This window comes from Balaenoptera ricei, chromosome 19 (genome assembly GCF_028023285.1).
Source record: "Balaenoptera ricei isolate mBalRic1 chromosome 19, mBalRic1.hap2, whole genome shotgun sequence".
NCBI lineage: Eukaryota > Metazoa > Chordata > Mammalia > Artiodactyla > Balaenopteridae > Balaenoptera > Balaenoptera ricei.
Window position 1 is genome coordinate 10,432,761 of NC_082657.1, and position 18,148 is coordinate 10,450,908.

The 18,148-nt window shown below is 57.8% G+C and overlaps 1 protein-coding gene across 1 annotated transcript; it reads right to left on the reverse strand.

Moving 5' to 3' along the window:
• Positions 1–8,020: 8,020 nt before the first annotated feature.
• Positions 8,021–18,148, reverse strand: BCAM (basal cell adhesion molecule (Lutheran blood group)). Its single transcript, XM_059903626.1, has 15 exons — positions 17,988–18,148; positions 15,419–15,540; positions 14,617–14,845; positions 14,449–14,519; positions 14,123–14,219; positions 13,840–14,022; positions 13,208–13,344; positions 12,783–12,939; positions 10,699–10,814; positions 10,456–10,597; positions 10,148–10,284; positions 9,824–9,968; positions 9,589–9,733; positions 8,572–8,689; positions 8,021–8,473 (listed from the first exon to the last, which is right to left on the reverse strand). The coding sequence occupies exons 1-15, from the start codon at positions 18,067–18,069 to the stop codon at positions 8,468–8,470; spliced, it is 1,887 nt and encodes a 628-aa protein (XP_059759609.1). The 5' UTR covers positions 18,070–18,148; the 3' UTR covers positions 8,021–8,467.

Here is an 18,148-nt window from a genome sequence, read left to right on the forward strand (position 1 = left end):
GCCCCCTCATGCTGGTCTGACCCCGCCCCCTCCTGGGATTCCACGCCCGCCCCGCCCCCCAGCATTCCTCTCCCTCCCTGTCCTAGGATTCTACCTACACCCGCTACTCCCCAGGATTCTCTGTCCGCCCCTCCCAGGATTCTTTGATCACCGCCCCCCTGTCCCAGAATTCTATCTTTGCCTTCGCTTAGCGTTCAAACCCCGCCCCTTAGTGTTCTAGCCGAGCCCCTTTACACCAGAGGTTGCCCTCGCGCCCCGCCCCCTGTCTAACGGGGCACGCTTAGGGGCTTCCGAACGTCCCGCCTCCGTGAAGCCCCGCCCTCCAGCACGACCTCTCCCATTCGTTCTCCAGGTAGTCTGCCCCGCCCCTTCCCAGGAGCTAAGTTTACCCTGGCCTCGGTCCCGCCCAAAGTCCTAACCCCACCCCCTTCAGTATTAGTCCTGCCCGTCTCGTCACACCCACGTGAGGCACGTGGTTTCTCATAGGTCCGCCCCTCTGGAGCCCCGCCCCCACGCTGAGACCCCACCCCCTTCCCCGCCTCGAGATTTCCCCAGTTCTCGCCCCGGGGCCACTGTCTCTCAGGTCCGTGCGCATCTCAGCCTATCTTCATCTTTTTCAATCTCTGCCTGCGACTCTGGGAGTCGTTTCTTTTTAGATTTCTCTCTGTCTCTTTTGGTGTCTCTGTTTTTGTGTCTATCTTTGCCTCTCTTTTTCCGTCCCTGTGTTTATCTCTGGGTCTTTCAGTCTTCACGTTTCCGTGTCTCTTAGTGTTTCTGGTCTCTTTCTTCCTGGTGTCTTTTTCTATCACTCACTGTGTTTGTGTCACTTGGTTCCTTGTCTCTTTCCATCCCTTTGACTTTGTTCTCGGTCTGTGTTTCTGTCTCTCTCGCTCCCTGCATCTGTGTCTCTCTCTGCGTCTGTGTCTCTCTGTATGTTTCTATCTCTGTCTTTCTCTGTCCCTCTGTCTCTCTGTGGGTTTCTGTGTCTCTTTCGGTATCTCTTGTTTCTCTCTGCGTCTCTCTTGACCTCTCTCGCTCCCTGCATTCCCCAGTCCTCTCCTGCATCTGGTCCGCACCGTCTCCTTACCGCAGCCTTCCGCCAGGGGGCAGCACAGACCACCCCCGGCGCTCCGCTGGCCCTGCGGGGCTGGGCTAGGATCGGGCCTCCAGACTCCGCTGGTCCCTCCCCGTGTCCTTGTCCCACTTCTGTCTTCCCAGCCTTCTCGCGTCTTTGTGTCTCTGGCTCTGACTCGGCCCCTTTGTCTCTCCCCGGCGGCTCCCGCTCCTCCCCACCCCCACCTACCTCTTCACATTCCTTGGACTGCCCGGGGGAGCTGGTGAGGCCGCCCAGCGTGTAGGGACGAGGGCGGGAAACAGGAGGCCGAGGGAGGGGATGCCACCGAGCGCCTGAAATCCCTCCGTTCCAGTTCCTCTGAAAAGGAGCTGATCAGCTGGGGCAGATGTTTGGGAGCTTCTTGCCCTACCAAGAGGACCCCCATAGACTTGTCCTCCCTTCCCACCTGACATGCACCTGAGTTTTTCTCTCCAGAAGGGCAAGATCTTACATGGTGGAGAATCTTACTGACTGGCATTCACGTCTTGGTAAAAATACTATTAATAAATGTATTTAGCACTTCCTATGTGCCAGGCACTGATCCAAGTGCGCTACAAGTATTATCTCAAATAACCCCCACAGCACCCTGTGTGATGAGGAAACTGAGGCACAAAGAGAGATGAAGTGACTGGACCCAAAGTCAAAGGGTTTGCTACTTGTCAGTTAATTCCGCACAAGGATCCCGTGAAGGGGACACTTATGATCCCCATTTCAGTGAAAAGTACACAGAACACAGAGTGATCATTTGCCCCACGCTACCCAGCAAGGAAGTAGCAGGCTGGGAGCTCCCCATAAGGTGTTTCTCAGACTCGACATTAGCCTGGTGTGAAGCCAGCTGGACAAATACAGTAGTCCCCTCTTATCTGCGGTTTCAATTACCCCACAGTCAACCAGTCTGAAAATATCAAATGGAAAATTCCAGAAATAAAACTTCATCGGTTTTTGTTTGTTTTGTTTTTAAAATTTATTTATTTTATTTTTATTTATTTTTGGCTGCGTTGGGTCTTTATTGCTGCAGGCGGGCTTTCTCTAGTTGCAGAGAGCGGGGACTACTCTTCATTGCTGTGGCTTCTCTTGTTGCGGAGCACGGGCTCTGGAGCGCAGGCTCAGTAGTTGTGGCGCACGGGCTTAGTTGCTCCGCGGCATGTGGGACCTTCCCGGACCAGGGCTTGAACCTGTGTCCCCTGCACTGGCAGGCAGATTCTTAACCGCTGCGCCACCAGGGAAGCCCACTTCATCGGTTTTAAATCATTCTGTAGTGTGATGAAGTCTCGAGCCCTAGACGTAAATCACCCCTTTGTCCAGCATATCCTCACTTATACACTACCTGCCTGTGAGTCACTTAGTAGCCGTCTCTGTTATCAGATCTATCAGATCGACTGCGGCGGTATCACAGTGCTTATGTCCAAGTAACCCTATTTTACTTAACAATGGCCCCAAAACACAAGAATAGCAATGCTGGGGACTTCCCTGGTGGTCCAGTGGTTAAGACTCCATGCTTCCACTGCAGAGGGCACGGGTTCGATCCCTGGTGGGAGAAATAAGATTTCTCATGCCACACGGCATGACCAAAAAAAAAAAAAAAAAAGATGCTGGTAATTCAGATATTCTCTTACTGTGCCTCATTTATAAATTAAAGTTTGTCATAGGGATGTATGTATAGGAAAAAACATTGTATATGTAGGGTTCAGTACAATCTACGTTTCCACTGGGGGTCTTGGAACATACCCTCCACAAATAGGGGAGAACTACTGTAGGTACATAATAAATTCTCTCTAGAACTCTCTGTCCTCTCCCCAATCTGGGGCCAGACTAAGGCCAGGATCTCTCCGGTTAGTGCCATCTTTGCTACTAACTTGCTTTGTAAAATTCTCTCTCCTCCCCCATTTCTCCCTTGAATAAAATAACCAGTCCCCAGGGAGACTTCTTCCAGGAAGCCCCCCTTAGCACCTATTCTTCTCCTGATCTGTCAAGGAGTGTGCTCAGCTGTCTCCTGGCTATTCTTTGTGAGCTGGGATGAGCCCGGGAGGGAAGGCCCAGGAGGGTGGTAGGCTAGAGTTTCATGCCCCCAGTCACATGATTAAGGGGACATGGATAAGGTTGAGCACTGCCGTGTGTGTTTGTTGACAAATGACTGGGTGGGTCTCATACCTTGGGAGTTGATTTCCAGTGTCAAGGAGTCTCAGAGGTGACAGTTCACTGAAGAGCCATAACCACCAGGAGGTAGGGGCACAGGGCCAAAGGCTTCCTGATGGAGCTGGAGAGTTGATGCCAAGTATTTTACCTGCCCAGTAACCTCTTCCATACTAAGCCCTTATGGTTCAGAGAGAACCTGGCCAGTCCTGGCCAATCAGAGCATTCTATCCCCTGGCCACAAGGATTGGTTCAGGGTTGGGGGTGGGGCCCATTCCTGACCAATAAGAATTAGCCCTGAGACTTCTGCTTGAACTAATAGGAAAGGGACACCCTCTTTTGATGGGGGTTGCTAAACTTGTAGGGTAGAAATCTGGTACTATGGGTGCCTCCAGAGACAAAAGACTCTGCCGGTGCATGGAGGACAGCAGAGCTGAGAAATGGAAAACGACAGCTTTCTGGGCTTCCCTGGGGGCGCAGTGGTTAAGAATCCACCTGCCAATGCAGGGGACACGGGTTTGAGCCCTGTTCCGGGAAGATCCCACATGCCGTGGAGCAACCAAGCCCGTGTGCCACAGCTACTGAGCCCCTGTGCCACAACTACTGAAGCCCACGTGCCTAGATCCCATGCTCCACAACAAGAGAAGCCACGGCAATGAGAAGCCCGTGCACCACCACGAAGAGGAGCCCCTGTTTGCAGCAACGAAGACCCAATGCAGACAAAAATAAATTAAAAAAAAAAAAAAAAGGATAAAACTCCTTTATAAAAAAAAAGAAAAGGACAGTATTCTGATGAGACTATTTGAGGCCCTGGATCCAGCTATGCCTGAAGGTAGCCAGCCCTTGCCTTTGATCTTCCTGGTTATATGAGTGAATAATTTTCCCTTTTCACTTACACAACTTTTTGGCTTCAGTTTTTTGTCATTTGCAACGAAGCATATCTTTACTAATAAAATCTGTACGAGTCCAGAGGTGGCAAAAATTCCAGTAAAGTTCCAAGGACAAGGAACGGGGAGTGAAAACTTGTCAGAATTCTTCAAGATGTTCTGGCTTTGAAGGACAGGCAAGCCTTGTTACAGCTGGAGAAAACGAGGAAGGATGTTCCAGGTGGGAGGAATAGTAAAGTCACAAAGGCACAAGGTGTGAGAGAGGGAGCAGTGGGTGTGTGAGGGGCAACATCTTAGCAGGTCCTGAACGCCAGGTGAAGGGTGGCTTATGCTCCGGAAAGCAATAGGGAGCCACAGAAAGTTGAGGAGCAAGGGGAGTCTACTCCAAATTTGCCTTTACTTCCTGGAGCCCCAGATCCTGGTGGTTCATTCCTCCCCCTCTCCCCTTCCCCCAGACCCTTGGCCAAGGTGGGAGGAGGGGTCAGACTGAGGAGGGCGCAGGCTACCATCTGTATGCAAATAGCCTGGGATGCCATGCAGATGAGGGATCTTATGCAATGTATGCCCTACTGGGAGGCAGGCCAGGACCCTCCCCTCATTAACTCGGGGACCAGGTGCTGGGCGGAGCACCCCTTCCTCCCTGGGGTCCCCTCTCTCCCCTCCCCCAGCCGTCTGTTCACTCCCCCTCCAGCTCCCCAAATCCCCCTTCACCAATATCTGCCCTTAGAGTGGTACCTCTCTCCACCTGGTCCCTTCCTTGCTTTTCTTTCTGTCCCTCCATTTTCCATGAATGATGATGATGATAATAATAATAACAATAATAATAATAAACACATACTGAACACATGCTCTGTGCAAGGCTTTGTACCAAACACTTTCCACAGTTATCAAATTCTCCCAACCACCCTATGATTTTTATGTGTGTCTGCTGTATTTTTTTTTTTATTTACTTATTTTATTTATTTATTTTTGGCTGCATTGGGTCTTCGTTGCTACAGGAGGGCTTTCTCTAGTTGCAGTGAGCGGGGGCTACTCTTCGTTGCGGTGCACGGGCTTCTCGTTGTGGTGGCTTCTCTTGTTGTGGAGCATGGGCTCTGGGCACACGGGCTTCAGTAGTTGCAGCACGTGCGCTCAGTAGTTGTGGCTTGTGGGCTCTAGAGCGCAGGCTCAGTAGTTGTGGCACACAGGCTTAGTTGCTCCGTGGCATGTGGGATCGTCCCAGACCAGGGCTCGAACCCATGTCCCCCGCATTGGCGGGCGGATTCTTAACCACTGCACCACCAGGGAAGCCCTGCTGTATTTTTTTTTTTTTTTTTTTTTTAAAGAATATTCAGTTGGGGAGGAAGGGATGGATTGGGAGTTTGGGATTAGCAGACGCAAACTATTGCATATAGAATGGATAAACAACAAGGTCCAAGGGAACTCTATTCAGTATCCTGTGATAAATCATAGTGGAAAAGAATATGAAACAGAATGTATATATATGTATAACTGAATCACTTTGCTGTACATCAGAAACTAACACAACATTGTAAATCAACTATACTTCGATTAAAAAAAAAAGTGAGCTGAACGTAGAGGGGAAGGATGGAAAGATCGAGTAAGCCCCAAGTATCTGCGAGTCCTTAAGGTATTTCTTGCTGGTGACTCTCGCTCTGCTTGGTGAGTCCTGTGCCCTCGTATATCATGCAGGTAAAAGCCGTGGCCACCAAGCACATTCTCCTCCAGCTGCAGGGGTGGCCGAGCGCATTTGCCCCCATGTGGCCCTGGAATCTTCTGGGTGCAGAACCTCCTGGCTCCTCCTCGACTCTGGGCATGGAGACCACACTACAGTGAAAGGACAAGAGAGCCACATGGACACCAGAGGTCAGGTAGGGGGCCCTTTGATTGCTTGCACCCCAACTCTCTTGCTTCTCAGGTTTGTTTTAATCTGATTCAATAAACCATGGGATTTGAGCACCTTTATTCGGCCACTGTGAGCTCTTCTGCCCTGGGGCCTCTGGGCATCTGCTCAGTTCCCTACAAGGAGGCTCCCATAGCATCAACTTCGCATGGCTCCAACTTCGCACGACCACAGATCTCACTTGGTCCATTTTGTGGCTGAGTAAACTGATGACAGGGGGTGGGGTCACCTGCAGAGACCTCCCAGCATGCATTGCACAGGGATGGCTGTTCCCACTCCTCACCGTGGCCATCCACGGCCCAAGTGTGATTTATCTCCATCTGATGGACTCAGGGAGGTGAAGTCACTTGCCCAAAGTCACACATGTCCGCCCCCCCCAGCCCCCTCCCACTGCTTCAGAGCTGCTCCTTTCAAACATTTTTTCTCTTCCTTTCTAACTGGAACGATCTCTCTGAATCCCAGTTCTTTCTGTGTTTCTGTCTTTGTCTCTACAGGCCTACCTCTCTTTGGGGCACTTTGCTTTATTGCGCTTCCCAGATACTGCATTTTTTACAAACTGCAGGTTCGTGGCGACCCTGTGTCGAGGGAGTCTATTGGTGCCATTTTTCCAACAGCCTTTGCTCGCTTTGTGTCTCTGTTGATAATTCTTGCCATATTTCAAACTTTCTCCTTGTTATTCTATTTGTTATGATGATCTGTGATCAGTGATCTTTGATGCGACCGCTATGACTCACTGAAGCCTCAGATGATGATTAGCGTTTTTAACAAGAATGTGTTTTTTAGTTAAGGTATGTACATTTTTTTTTTTTTTTGGTTTTTTAAATAAATTTATTTATTTTGGCTGCATTGGGTCTTCGTTGCTGCACGCGGGCTTTCTCTAGTTGCGGTGAGCGGGGGCTGCTCTTCGTTGTGGTGCGTGGGCTTCTCATTGCGGTCGCTTCTCTTGTTGCAGAGCAGGGGCTCTAGGCACGCGGGCTTCAGTAGTTGTGGCACACGGGCTCAGTAGTTGTGGCTCGCAGGCTCTAGAGCTCAGGCTCAGTAGTTGTGGCTTGCGGATTTAGTTGCTCCGCGGCATGTGGGATCTTCCCTGACCAGGGCTCGAACCCGTGTCCCCTGCATTGGCAGGTGGATTCTTAACCACTGCGTCACCAGGGAAGTCCCACGTTGTTTTTTTCGGCATAACACTATTGCACACTTCCTAGGCTACAGTATAATGCAAACATAACTTACATGCACTGGAAAACCAAAAAATTCATGTGACTTGCTTTCTTGTGATATTCGCTTTATTGCCGTGGTCTGGAACTGCACTGGAAATAGGTCCAAGGTATGCCTGTATTTGTCTGTCTTTGCCTCTCTCCCCAAATCTCTGTCTGTCTGACTCAATGGCTCTCTCTCTTCTCTGAGCTGCCCCAGTCCATCCCTCTACCTCCCCTTAAGCCTCTCCATCCTCCTTTCAAATCCCTCTTCCTCTGCCTCAGTAAGTCTCTCTAGCTGGCCTTGCCGTTTCTACCCTCTCTTCTCCCTGCCCCAGGCCCCTTCACTGGGGTTCCTCCAAGTCACCCCTCCTCCCCCAGGGAGTCCTCAGCTGCAGGCACCAGGCCACCCTCAGAGTAGACAGCTAAATCCCTAATTCCATCCACTCTACGGCTCAGAGAGCTTTTCCTCTGGAAGCTTCAATTCCCCTGGGTCTCTGGCAAGAGAGACTGGGGACTTTTACTTAAGGGGGCAGCACCCCGCCCCGCAAATAGGCACTGGTCCTCAGGGGCCAGGCTCAGCTCCCTCTGGATGGACCCCCAGCACCTCTCTCTTCCACCCTCATCCAGCTGAGTCACCTCTTTCTCTCTCTCTCTCTCTCTCATTTCTTTCTCCATGACATCAGATTCCCCCGAGGTCCAGCAAGGGGGCGGGAGGGCCAGGGGGGAGGGGAGAATCACCTGCGCCTCTTTCCCCTTTCATCCCCCAGAGGAGGCTCTGGCCACAGGATGGTGTCCACGTGACAGACAGCATTTATTCCAGACTCCAGTGTCCACAGATGAGGGGGCGAGGGCAGGGCAGGGGGTGAGGTGGGGATCCAGTGTCAGACTCTGCAGCAGGACGTCAGGTGGGGGGACCAGCAGTGGAGGCAGGAGGTAAAAATAGCCCCGGCCAGCCGACCCTCGAGTCTCGTCCCAGGCCAGGCCTTGGGCTTGGGTCCAGGAGCTATTCTGGGGCCTGGGAGAGTCATACTCCCTGGAGGAAGGTCTCCTCCCTCCCAGCAGCGGTAGGGCTGCTGTGGTCCCTGCCCAGCCTACAAAGGAAGGAAGGGAGGGCCCGAGAGGGATGAGGGAAGGCCGGGAAGGCGGGGGCAGGCGGAGGCGTGAGCAGGGCTGGTTTTCTGGTGCCTGCAACTCCAGGTCGGGTTCAGTGACTGCCTCTGGGAGGTCCTCGGGCTCAGCACTGGGGAGAAGATGGAGGGGTCAGCCTGGGCCCATAGAGGCTGTTCCACCCCCGGCAGTCCCCTCTCCTCTCACCAGGGTGCCCAGGCCCTCACGCACCTCATCTCCAAAGCCCCTGCTCCCATGCCTGGCTCCTCCAGAGGCACTCCCCACGAGAAGGCCCTTCTGCTCCGGCCGCTCTGACCCTGAGTGGCTCAGCTCAGGTTCCCCAGGTGGCCTACCGGGAGGAGGCAGCATGGCGGAGGTGGTCACGGCCGGGGAAGGAGCTGGGCACAGCGTGTGTTGGATGGGGATGGACTTGGGGATGGGTGGGAACGGGTTGGGACGGGGTAGGAGGTGGTAGTGGCACTGGGGCTAGGGATAGGCTGAGGCCACGGTCGAAGATGCTGTTGGAGTTGGAGCTGGTGATGTCGCTGGGGTCGGTTTGGAGGATGGGTGTGGGGATGGCTGTGGACTGGAGCCGAGGGTGGCCGTGTGGCTGCGCTTGGAGATGAGGTCAGATGGGGATGGGTTTGGAGTTAGGAATGGGAATGGGATGGGGTTTGCAGGGGGGCCTTGGGGATGCGGATGTGGCTGAAGCTGCGTTTGGTGCTGGGTACCGGCTGGAGTTGAGGATGCGGCTGGGGGAGGGGTTGGGGATGGAGAGGAAGCTGGAGTTTGGGGTGAGGTTAGGGACATGGCTGGGGTTGGGGAGGAGGTTAGACGGGGACGGGTTTGGTGATGGTTATGGGCTGGGTTTGGGGTTGGGACTGGAGATGGGGTTGGAGTTGGGGCAGAGGAGGCTGGGGTACAGATGGGGTTAAACTGGGGTTGGGGTGGGTTTGGGCATAGTTATGGGTTGGGGTTGGGATCAGAGGTGGGGATGAGACTGGGGATGGGACTGGGGTTAAGGTGGACTTGGGGTGGGTCGGGAGGTGCTTATGGGTTGGGTGGGGTTGTAGCTGGGGATGAGGAGGGGGGAGGGGATGGTCATGGATCAGGTCTGAGGTTGGAGATGGGACGGCACCTTACTGGCGACGGAGCTGGAGTTGGGGATGTGGTTGGTTTGGGGTAGAGGTTGGGGGTGAGGTCAGAGTTGGGTTCGAGAGGTCAATTTCAAGGTGGCAGGCCACTCACGGAGATCCCTTCTCCCCCCGCCGGCAGCAGCCGGGTTGCCCCTTGCGTCTCATGCAGTAGAAGGCGGCCACGACGAAGAGCAGCACGCCCACGCTGACGGCCACGGCCATGACCGCAACTCCAGCCTGGGAGGTCTGCGGGGCCACTGCAGGGCAGGACGGAGCGGGAGGTGGTCAGCCAGCAGCGCTCTGTCTGCCCCGCACCCGGCTCCTGTCCCACCACTGTGGTTACTCACCAGTGCCGAAGTGGAAGACGTGCCGGTCGTTCCCGTAGGGGTTGGAGGCCTCACAGGAGATGCCATCTCGGCTCAAGGCACTGGTCACCTTCAGGGTCAGGGAGCTGCTCACCCAGCCCTGGCCTCCGGGGGCTGGCTCTGCTAGCTGTGGAGGCTCGTGTCAGGCCTGGGCTCACGGGGTCAAGGGCTCGGGTGAGGGCAGAGGTGAAGAGGAAGTGGTCGGCGGAGGGGCGTGGGGTGGGTGACACAGTGCTTGGGCCGTTGAGGGGGCAGGGACTTGGGAAGGGTCCCAGAGGGTTCAGGATGCGGAGGAGGGTCCCTTACGCTGCCGCCCAACTGGCTCCAGCTGAGTTTGGGCTCTGGGTAGCCGCGTGCGTAGCAGATCAGCCTGACTTCATCTCCTTCCCTCCAGCTGCCCTCTGCCTTGGGCTGAGTCTCCTCTGCCCTTAACTCTGGTGGCCCTGGGGGTGGTGGGGTGGGAAGGAGGTGAGCGGGAGGCACCCCGGGGAAGGGGACAGAGGGAGAGAGAACGAGGAGAGAGAGAAGGACCAGCCGTGGACCCCTGTCTTGTTTGGTCCTGGCCCCCCACTCTCCCACACTACCCCTGTTCAAGCCTGCTCCCGCCCCCAAACCTTGGACCAGCAACTTGAAGCTCCGGGTGCGACTAAGGATGGGGACCGTGGGCATGGAGGCCTCACACGTGTAGGTGCCGGCGGAATCGAAGGTGATGGAGCGGAGGGAGAGTGTGGGGTTGTCCCCCAGGGGTACCGAGTCCTGGGTGGGGAGAGAAAGAGCAGGCCAGGCCGGCCGTGAGAGAAGGGAGGGGTCGATGGAAGCGGGGGGTCTTGTGCTGGGGGGACGTCTTTCCCTCTCACCTTGGTCCAGCGTAGGGCTGGGGTGGGCAGGCCTCGCACGGAGCAGTTCACGGTTGTGCTGTTGCCCAGGGGTAAGGAAAGCTCCTCCCCAGTGCTGAGCTCCAGGGGGTCCAGGTCTGGAGGGGGGTACAGACTGTCACCTTCCCCGGACCCTCACCCACTCGGTTAGGGACTCTCCAGGGCTGTTGGGGGTGCAGACGTGAATGGACAATCGTCAGCAGAGAATGCCAAGTTCTCCCCAGCGCCATGAACTCTCCACTCTCCCAGCCGGGCCCTCGAGCCCAGATCTAGGAGTCTAACTCCAAAATACATGCCCACCTCGACCACTTGCCTCCAGATCTGATGTCTGGGCCCAAGGTTAATGGATAACCTTGGAGGTGTGAGGTGCTCCTTCTCTGACTTACCACCCACACCCTGGCCTTCTCCTCTGTACTACCCATCCTTTTATCAAATATTTCTCTGCTCTGCCCCTCCAAATGGATCTACTCACTTCTTTCCATCTCTGACCCCAGGGTCCAACTGCCTTGATGGCTGCAGTCACCTCCTCACTGGTCTCCCTACTGGGCAAGACTCTTATCCTCTCTGGTCCATCCTCTGCTGAGCAGCCAGAGGGATCTTTTCAAAACACACCCTGGTCAGCCCTTGCCTCTGCTTAAAATCCTGCGGTGGTTCCCCAGTACCGTGGGCATCAAGGCCACATTTCTTGATGAAGCCAAAAGACTCTGCCTGGTCGACCCTGCCCACTGCTTCAACCTCATCTCCCACCCTCCCCCCTTATCCCAGGAGCTCCAGCTACCCTATTCTCTCCCTGTTGTTCTACAGTATGCCAAGTTGGGTCCTGCCTCAGGGCCTTTGCATGTGCTGTTTGCTTGGCTTGGAATGCTCTTTTTCTGGCTCTTTGTATTTCTGATTCCATTCTTTGGTTTCCTATTCAAATTCCCCCTTCTCAGAGAGGCCTCTCTGACCCTCTATTGTGGACACTCAGGCTTCCCCTTTGGCACTGAAGGATTTGTTCCCCCAGCTGTTGACAAAGATGTCAGCTGTCAGCCCTCAGCTGTCAGCCGTCTCTGGAAACTGCCTGAGCCTCAGAGAGCCCCTCGTTCAAGGTCATGTCCCCTCCTCCCCCAGGCAGCCCACAGCCAATAATGGGTTGATGTGGGGGCGTATAAAGGCCCGGCCCCCACGCCCTAACTGGGGATATCCCAGCCTCCAAGTGCCCTGTGGGGCCGACCGAGGACTTCCTTAGACTGAAGCCCAACTTCCCCCCCTGCCCAATCCTGCTTCCTTCCCCTCCCCACCCCCCAATAGGTGTGGATCCCAAGGCACTCCCCATAAATTTCCTGCCTGCAGTCAGAATCTGCTTCCTAGGGATGCAGCCTCCAACACCCCCAATGTAAAATAATCCCCGCTCGCCAGGCAATTCCTTATCCCATCCCTCTGTGTTAGTCCCAGTAGATGCAGGATCGCTACTCAAAGTGTCTTGTTCAGCGTTCACCATCTGTCTCCCCTACCGGACCTGGAGCTCTGTGGTGGCAGGAACTGGGCTGTCTTGTTCACAGAGGTGTCCCCAACATCTGGCACAGGGTCTAGCCCCAGGAAGGGAGGTGGAAGGAGCGTCGAGGAGGGACAGAGCCTTCACACAGGGCTTGGGTGCAGGTGGACAGAGAAGGCTTCTTAGAAGACTGGGACCCATGAGATTGATCAGGAATGGATGGTAGAGAGGATGGGGAGTTATCGCAGGAAAGAGGAGAGGAGCTTGTGGTGTGATGGGGAGAATGCCTTGGCCGGGAGAAGGGTTCGCCGAAGGCGAGGCCAGCCAGGTGGGCCTTGAAGGCCATGGCGAGGCACGTGGATTTTCTCCCGAGAGCACTGGCGAGCCATGGCAGGTTCCAAGCAGAGGAAGGTCAGGTTTTTGTGCTTTGGAAAGGGCTCTCGGGCTGCCTTGTGTGGGAGACTGGAGGGGCCTGGGGCATCCGGAGCAGGGCAGGGACCATAGAAAGGGCTGGAGGCAGGCTGCGGGGCGGTGAGGATGAGGAGGCGGCTGGTGCCAGGCACCCCCCTCCCCGCTCTCCCGGGACTCTCACAGGCCACGTGCAGCTCCAGGGTTTTGGAGAGCTCCGCGTCCTCGGCGGCGTCGTAGTCCTCTACCCTGCAGCCGTAGGTCCCGCTCTGGCTCCGCTGCACCCCTTCCAGGGTCAAGTTCCCCTCGAGATTTGTTTTCAGCACATCCTCCTGCTTGTCCTGGGGGACCAGGAATGAGGAACCTGGTTCAGGAGATGCCTTAGGCTGGCAGGGTCATGCTAGGTCAGGGGTCATCCAAGTCAGGCATCACGGTGAGTCAGGACTCTCTCAAATCAGAGGTCAGAGGTCCTGATAGCTCCTGGGTCACACCGGTCAGGTGCCTTGCTAAGCCAGGGACCACCAAGGTGAAAGGTCGGAAGTGGGTGCAGGTGAATATGGTGCAGGGGTCAGAGGTTGGCGGCTCCAAGGGAATGATGGGGTGAGTTACCTGAAGGCGGAAAAACGTGTACTCCGGGTTGGGGCTGCCATCCCCCCGGCAGAACAGCTGGACAGAGTCACCCTCGCGAACCCAGCCTGCAGTAGTGGACGGGCTGCCCGACCAGAACTGCACGTGCTCCGTGGGATCTAAGGCAAAGGGCAGACTCACGATCAGGGTCAACGGCAAAAGGCAGGGCTGGATTAAGGGAAAGAGGTCAGTGAAAGGTTAGAGGTTCTATCTTTCAAGGCTCAGGTTCGCACTTACTCTGAGATCAGGGACCCAAGGTCAGAGGTTGAGATAGGCTGAGAGAACAGGTCAAGGGTCAGAGGTCGGTGTGAGTGACAGGTCAGTGTGAGATTCAGGGGACCCAATGTGGTGTGAAAGGACGGGGCACAACGTTTAGTCATGAAACTCCGTGGGGTTCAGGGTGCTATGGGGGGGTGGCGTCAGAAGTCAGGGTGGGGCTCGTGCTACCATTTGAGCTCAGAGATCAAAGGCCAGAAGCCAGTACAGACTGCAGCGCGAGCGAAGGGAGTGGAAGGCCAGAGGGGAGTGGCAGGTTGTGGGTCAGCCTGGAGGGTCAGGCCACAGGGATGTGTAGAGTCCAAGGTCAGGGCGGTCGGAGGCCGGCGGGGACTCACAGTGCAGGGTGAGGCGGAAGGAAGGGCTGTCCAGGCGGCCGTGCCGGCCCGTGGGCAGCCGGTAGTGCACGGAGCAGTGGAAGCTGGCATCCCGGTCGGCCTTGTGCAGCCGCAGGTAGAGGGTGCTGGTGAGAGACAGCAGGCCCGAGGCCTCCCGGACGGTGCGGCTGGTCATATAGCCCTCTGGGAGAGCGGGAAGGACGAGGCGGTCAGCCAGCCCGGCCCCGGCCCCCGCCGCAGCCGCAGCCCCCCGGGGAGTCTAGCTGGGCTCCCGCGTGCTCACCGGAGTTCACCTCCATGGGCACCTCCAGGCGCTGCCCGTTCCGGTACCACGTGATCTGCGGGGCCGGGTTCCCATTGCGACTGTTGCAGGTGGCTATCTGGGGCAGACACAGGCCGGCACTGGGCTCGGAGCCAGGACCCTGAAGTCTGGGTCCGCCTCCCTTAGGGTTTCTCCCCAGCCAGACGCAGGAGTCCAGCTCCCAGCACCCTACTCCTCAGACGTGGAAGCCCAAGCCTCCAGCCCCTCCTGACCTTAGGATGCAGGAGTCCAGGTCCCCAGCCGCCTCCGCCCCCAGAACCCTAGAATCAAGGTGTGGCCCGAGGTACCTCCTGGGCGAAATCCTCCATCACAGACAGTGTCCCTCTGTTGGGGGAGACCTCGGTGGCCTCTGGTTTCGCTACAGGAGAGATGTTACTGTCAGGAGCCCCTTCCCGGGGTTCTCACCGGCCTGCCCCTTCCCAGGGCGGCTCGCGGGGGGCGCCCCAGACACTCACCGAACACATTGAGCCTCGCGGTGGCCTCGGCAGTGCCCGCTGCCCCCGCCCTCACCAAGCACACGTAGTCCCGCTCGTCGCCCACCTGGGCCTCGGCCAGCACCAGACGCCCCCGGGAGTCCAGCTGGTATGGGGGGCTGCGGCCCCGGGAGTCGTGCACCTTGTCCTGGAGCTCAGTGCCATGCAGCTCGGCCGAGGCCAGGCGGTGGCGGACCCCAGAGCGGTCGGCCTGTGGGCGGGGGAGCGCCTCAGCTGGGGGCTGCCTGCCAGCCCGGCCCTCCCTCCTCGATGTCCCTTTCTTTCTGCTGCTCCATGGGTCTCTGTCTCACGTTCTCTCTCTCTCTCTGGTCCCTCTGTCCCTCTCTCCACCCCTCCCCCCCCGCTCCCTGTCTGTTGTCACATTTTCCTCTCTCTGGTTCCCTCTTTCTCCATCTCACTCTGTTCCCACCTGTCTCCCTCTCCCTCCCTGTCTCTCCCCATTCTTTTCTTTTTCTCTTTAGTTCCACCCCCCAGGCTCTTGCTTTCTGGGTGTCTGCCTCTAAATGTCCTCTCTCAAGAGCCAGCGCTCTGAAGGGAGACTTCTTCATTCTAGCCTCGGCTGTGCCCACACATCAGGGGACCCTGGAGAGGGCCTTCCCCTTGCTGGGCCTCCATTTCCCCACCTGTAAAATGGAAAGGCAGCTTGGTGGAGCTTCTAGGGGCCTTTGGGCTCTGATGAGGGAATGAACGTCTGCAGCCCCACTGCGCCCTGACCCTCAGGCCCCCCTCTGGCATCCCCTGGCCCCCAGCCAGCAGCACTCACCAGGAACCATTCCAGCACGAAATGGTCATGGGCCCCCAAAGGGGTGCAGTCCAGAGTGACAGGCTCCCCCCTCATCACCTCCACCAGAGGGGGCACAGACAGGCGCACCTCAGCCTTGGCACCTGCGGGAGGGCGACTGAGCTCTCTCCCACCACCACCAGTAGGCAGTCTTCCAGACACTCCTCCCCCAGGACCCAGGAGTCCAGGCCCCCAACCCCTCCTCCCTCAGACCCAGGATCCAGGCCCCCGGCCCCTCCTCCCTCAGACCCAGGAGTCCAGGTCCCCAACCCCTCCTCCCTCAGCCCCAGGATCCAGGCCCCCGGCCCCTCCTCCCTCAGACCCAGGAGTCCAGATCCCCAACCCCTCCTCCCTCAGCCCGAGGATCCAGGCCCCCGGCCCCTCCTCCCTCAGACCCAGGAGTCCAGGTCCCCAACCCCTCCTCCCTCAGCCCCAGGATCCAGGCCCCCGGCCCCTCCTCCCTCAGACCCAGGAGTCCAGGTCCCCAGGCCCTCCTCCCTCAGCCCCAGGATCCAGACCCCCAGCCCCTCCCCCCTCAGCCCCAGGATCCAGGTCCCCAACCCCTCCTCCCTCAGCCCCAGGATCCAGGCCCCCGGCCCCTCCTCCCTCAGACCCAGGAGTCCAGGTCCCCAACCCCTCCTCCCTCAGCCCCAGGATCCAGGCCCCTGGCCCCTCCTCCCTCAGACCCAGGAGTCCAGGCCCCCAGGCCCTCCTCCCTCAGCCCCAGGATCCAAGCCCCCAGCCCCTCCTCCCTCAGACCCAGGAGTCCAGGTCCCCAACCCCTCCTCCCTCAGACCCAGGATCCAGGCCCCTGGCCCCTCCTCCCTCAGCCCCAGGAGTCCAGGTCCCCAGCCCCTCCTCCCTCAGCCCCAGGATCCAGGTCCCCAACCCCTCCTCCCTCAGCCCAAGGATCCAAGCCCCCAGCCCCTCCTCCCCCAGGACCCAGCTCCTCTCTCCCTTCATCTCTCATCTCTGCGCCTCTGAGCTTCAGATCCCATCAGCATTTCTCTCCATCTCGCCCTTCACCTGCAGAACTAAGCGCTCCTCCCCTGGGCCACCCAGGGCCCCAGTGGCCTCCATTCAATCCTCTTGGGCTCAAATCGTGTCTGTCCTTGCTTTTCTCACTAGACCAAACGCCCCTCAAGGGCAGGGCTGGGTGGGCTCATTCCTTTGCCTCCAGCACTTTGCATAGGGCTTGGCACAGTGATGTGGGATAACCATCTCTCTCTCATCTTAGCCTCCGCCTCTGCATGTGTGTCCCTCACCCTGGGTCTCCATCTCTTAGTTTCCCGGTCTCTGTGTCTCTCTCAGTCTCCATGTGGCCCGGCCCTGCCCCTGGCCCTCTCCCTCAGGGGTGGGAGGCTGGGGCTGGGCCGGAGCCGAGGCAGGGTGGGTGTGTGGGCGCGGTGAGGGGGACAGGGCTGGGCAGGTTTCAGGAATGTGGGAGGGACCGGCTGGCTCAGACCTGCCCGAGCCCCCTACCCGCTCCTTGGCCCCTCTGACTCTTTGATAGAGCAGTGTGTCACCTCACAACAGTATAGGGTTGAGGCCCCGGATCCTGGGTCCCCAGGGAGAAGGGAGCTGAGGGCCGGCACTCCTGTCCCAGGATCCTGGCAGATAGAGCTGCTCGCATCGGGAAAGCAAGCTCTTTCACTCTCTGGGCTGGCATCCTGGCCTGAGCTCTCAGTTCTTAGAACCTCCGTTCCCTTCCCCGCCCAGCCTGGCCCAGCTCTGCCCCTGGGGACCCACTATTTGCCATGCTTGTGCCAGGGGCCTGGATTCCCAGGCACCCACCTGTGGCTCAGGCCTGCCGCCTGGGAGGGAGGTGGGAGCAAGCTGGTGCCCTGGGCTGGGGCTGAGCGGCAGACAGCAAGGGCAGACGAAGAGCTCTCTCCCTCCGCCAGTTCTCTCATCTCTCTGTCCCTCTGTTGCCAGCCTCTCAGGGCCTTCTCCCCTCCTCCCACCACCATGCAGGTGTGTGGATTTATCATCTGGGGCCTCCGGGAAGGGGGCACTGTCATTTGGAAACACTTGGTTCCGCTGTCACGGCTGGTGCCCCAGCCCTTTCCCATGGAGGTGGAGGCGGGGCAGGCGGGTCCTTTTGAGTCTGGGCTCTGAATCTACATGGGGGAGAACCCTCAAATGCATGTGACTTGTTGGTTTCTAGCCACAGCGTCCCTGACCCTCTCAAAACTTGACAACTTTTGAGCGGGGAGATCTGTTTTGGTCTCTTCTGTGCCGGGGAAAGCTCCAGCCACTGAAAGCCTGGACCTCTGGGGGCAGATCCCAGGGTCTGAGTAGGGGAGGGAGCGGAGAGCCCGCGCTCCTGGGTCCCGCGACTTCTCAGGTCGCCTCTAACCCACTGCAGTGGATCCCCAGCCCCTCTGCCTGGCTGTCCCCAGGTCTCTTCACTGGGAGGGGCACCCCATGCTCCCATATCCCTCCTCCCTGGGGTCCCCAGGTTAGGCTTCCTGGGTCGGTGAAAGCCCCTCCCCTCTTCCCTTCCCGGGGGCCCCCAGGGGCCGCCCCCTGCTCTCAGCCCGAGCCATACCTGGGTGCGCCCCCAGCAGGAGCGCGAACACCAGCAGCCGCGGGGCCCCGCGCGCCCCGGCCCGGGCGTCCGGGGGCTCCATGTTCAAGGTGGCGGGCGGCAGCGGCTGCGGGCGCGGCGGCAGTGGAGGAAACAACTGGGCCCGGGCTGGGGCTCGGCGG

Coding starts and splice junctions, on each gene's coding strand:
- BCAM (XM_059903626.1), bottom strand. CDS start 18,069: ATGGAGCCCCCGGACGCCCGGGCCGGGGCGCGCGGGGCCCCGCGGCTG. Junction 14,023..14,122: donor GCCCATGGAGGTGAACTCCG/GTGAGCACGCGG, acceptor CCGCTCTCCCAG/AGGGCTATATGACCAGCCGC. Junction 8,690..9,588: donor CGGGGGGAGAAGGGATCTCC/GTGAGTGGCCTG, acceptor TCCTCCCGGTAG/GCCACCTGGGGAACCTGAGC.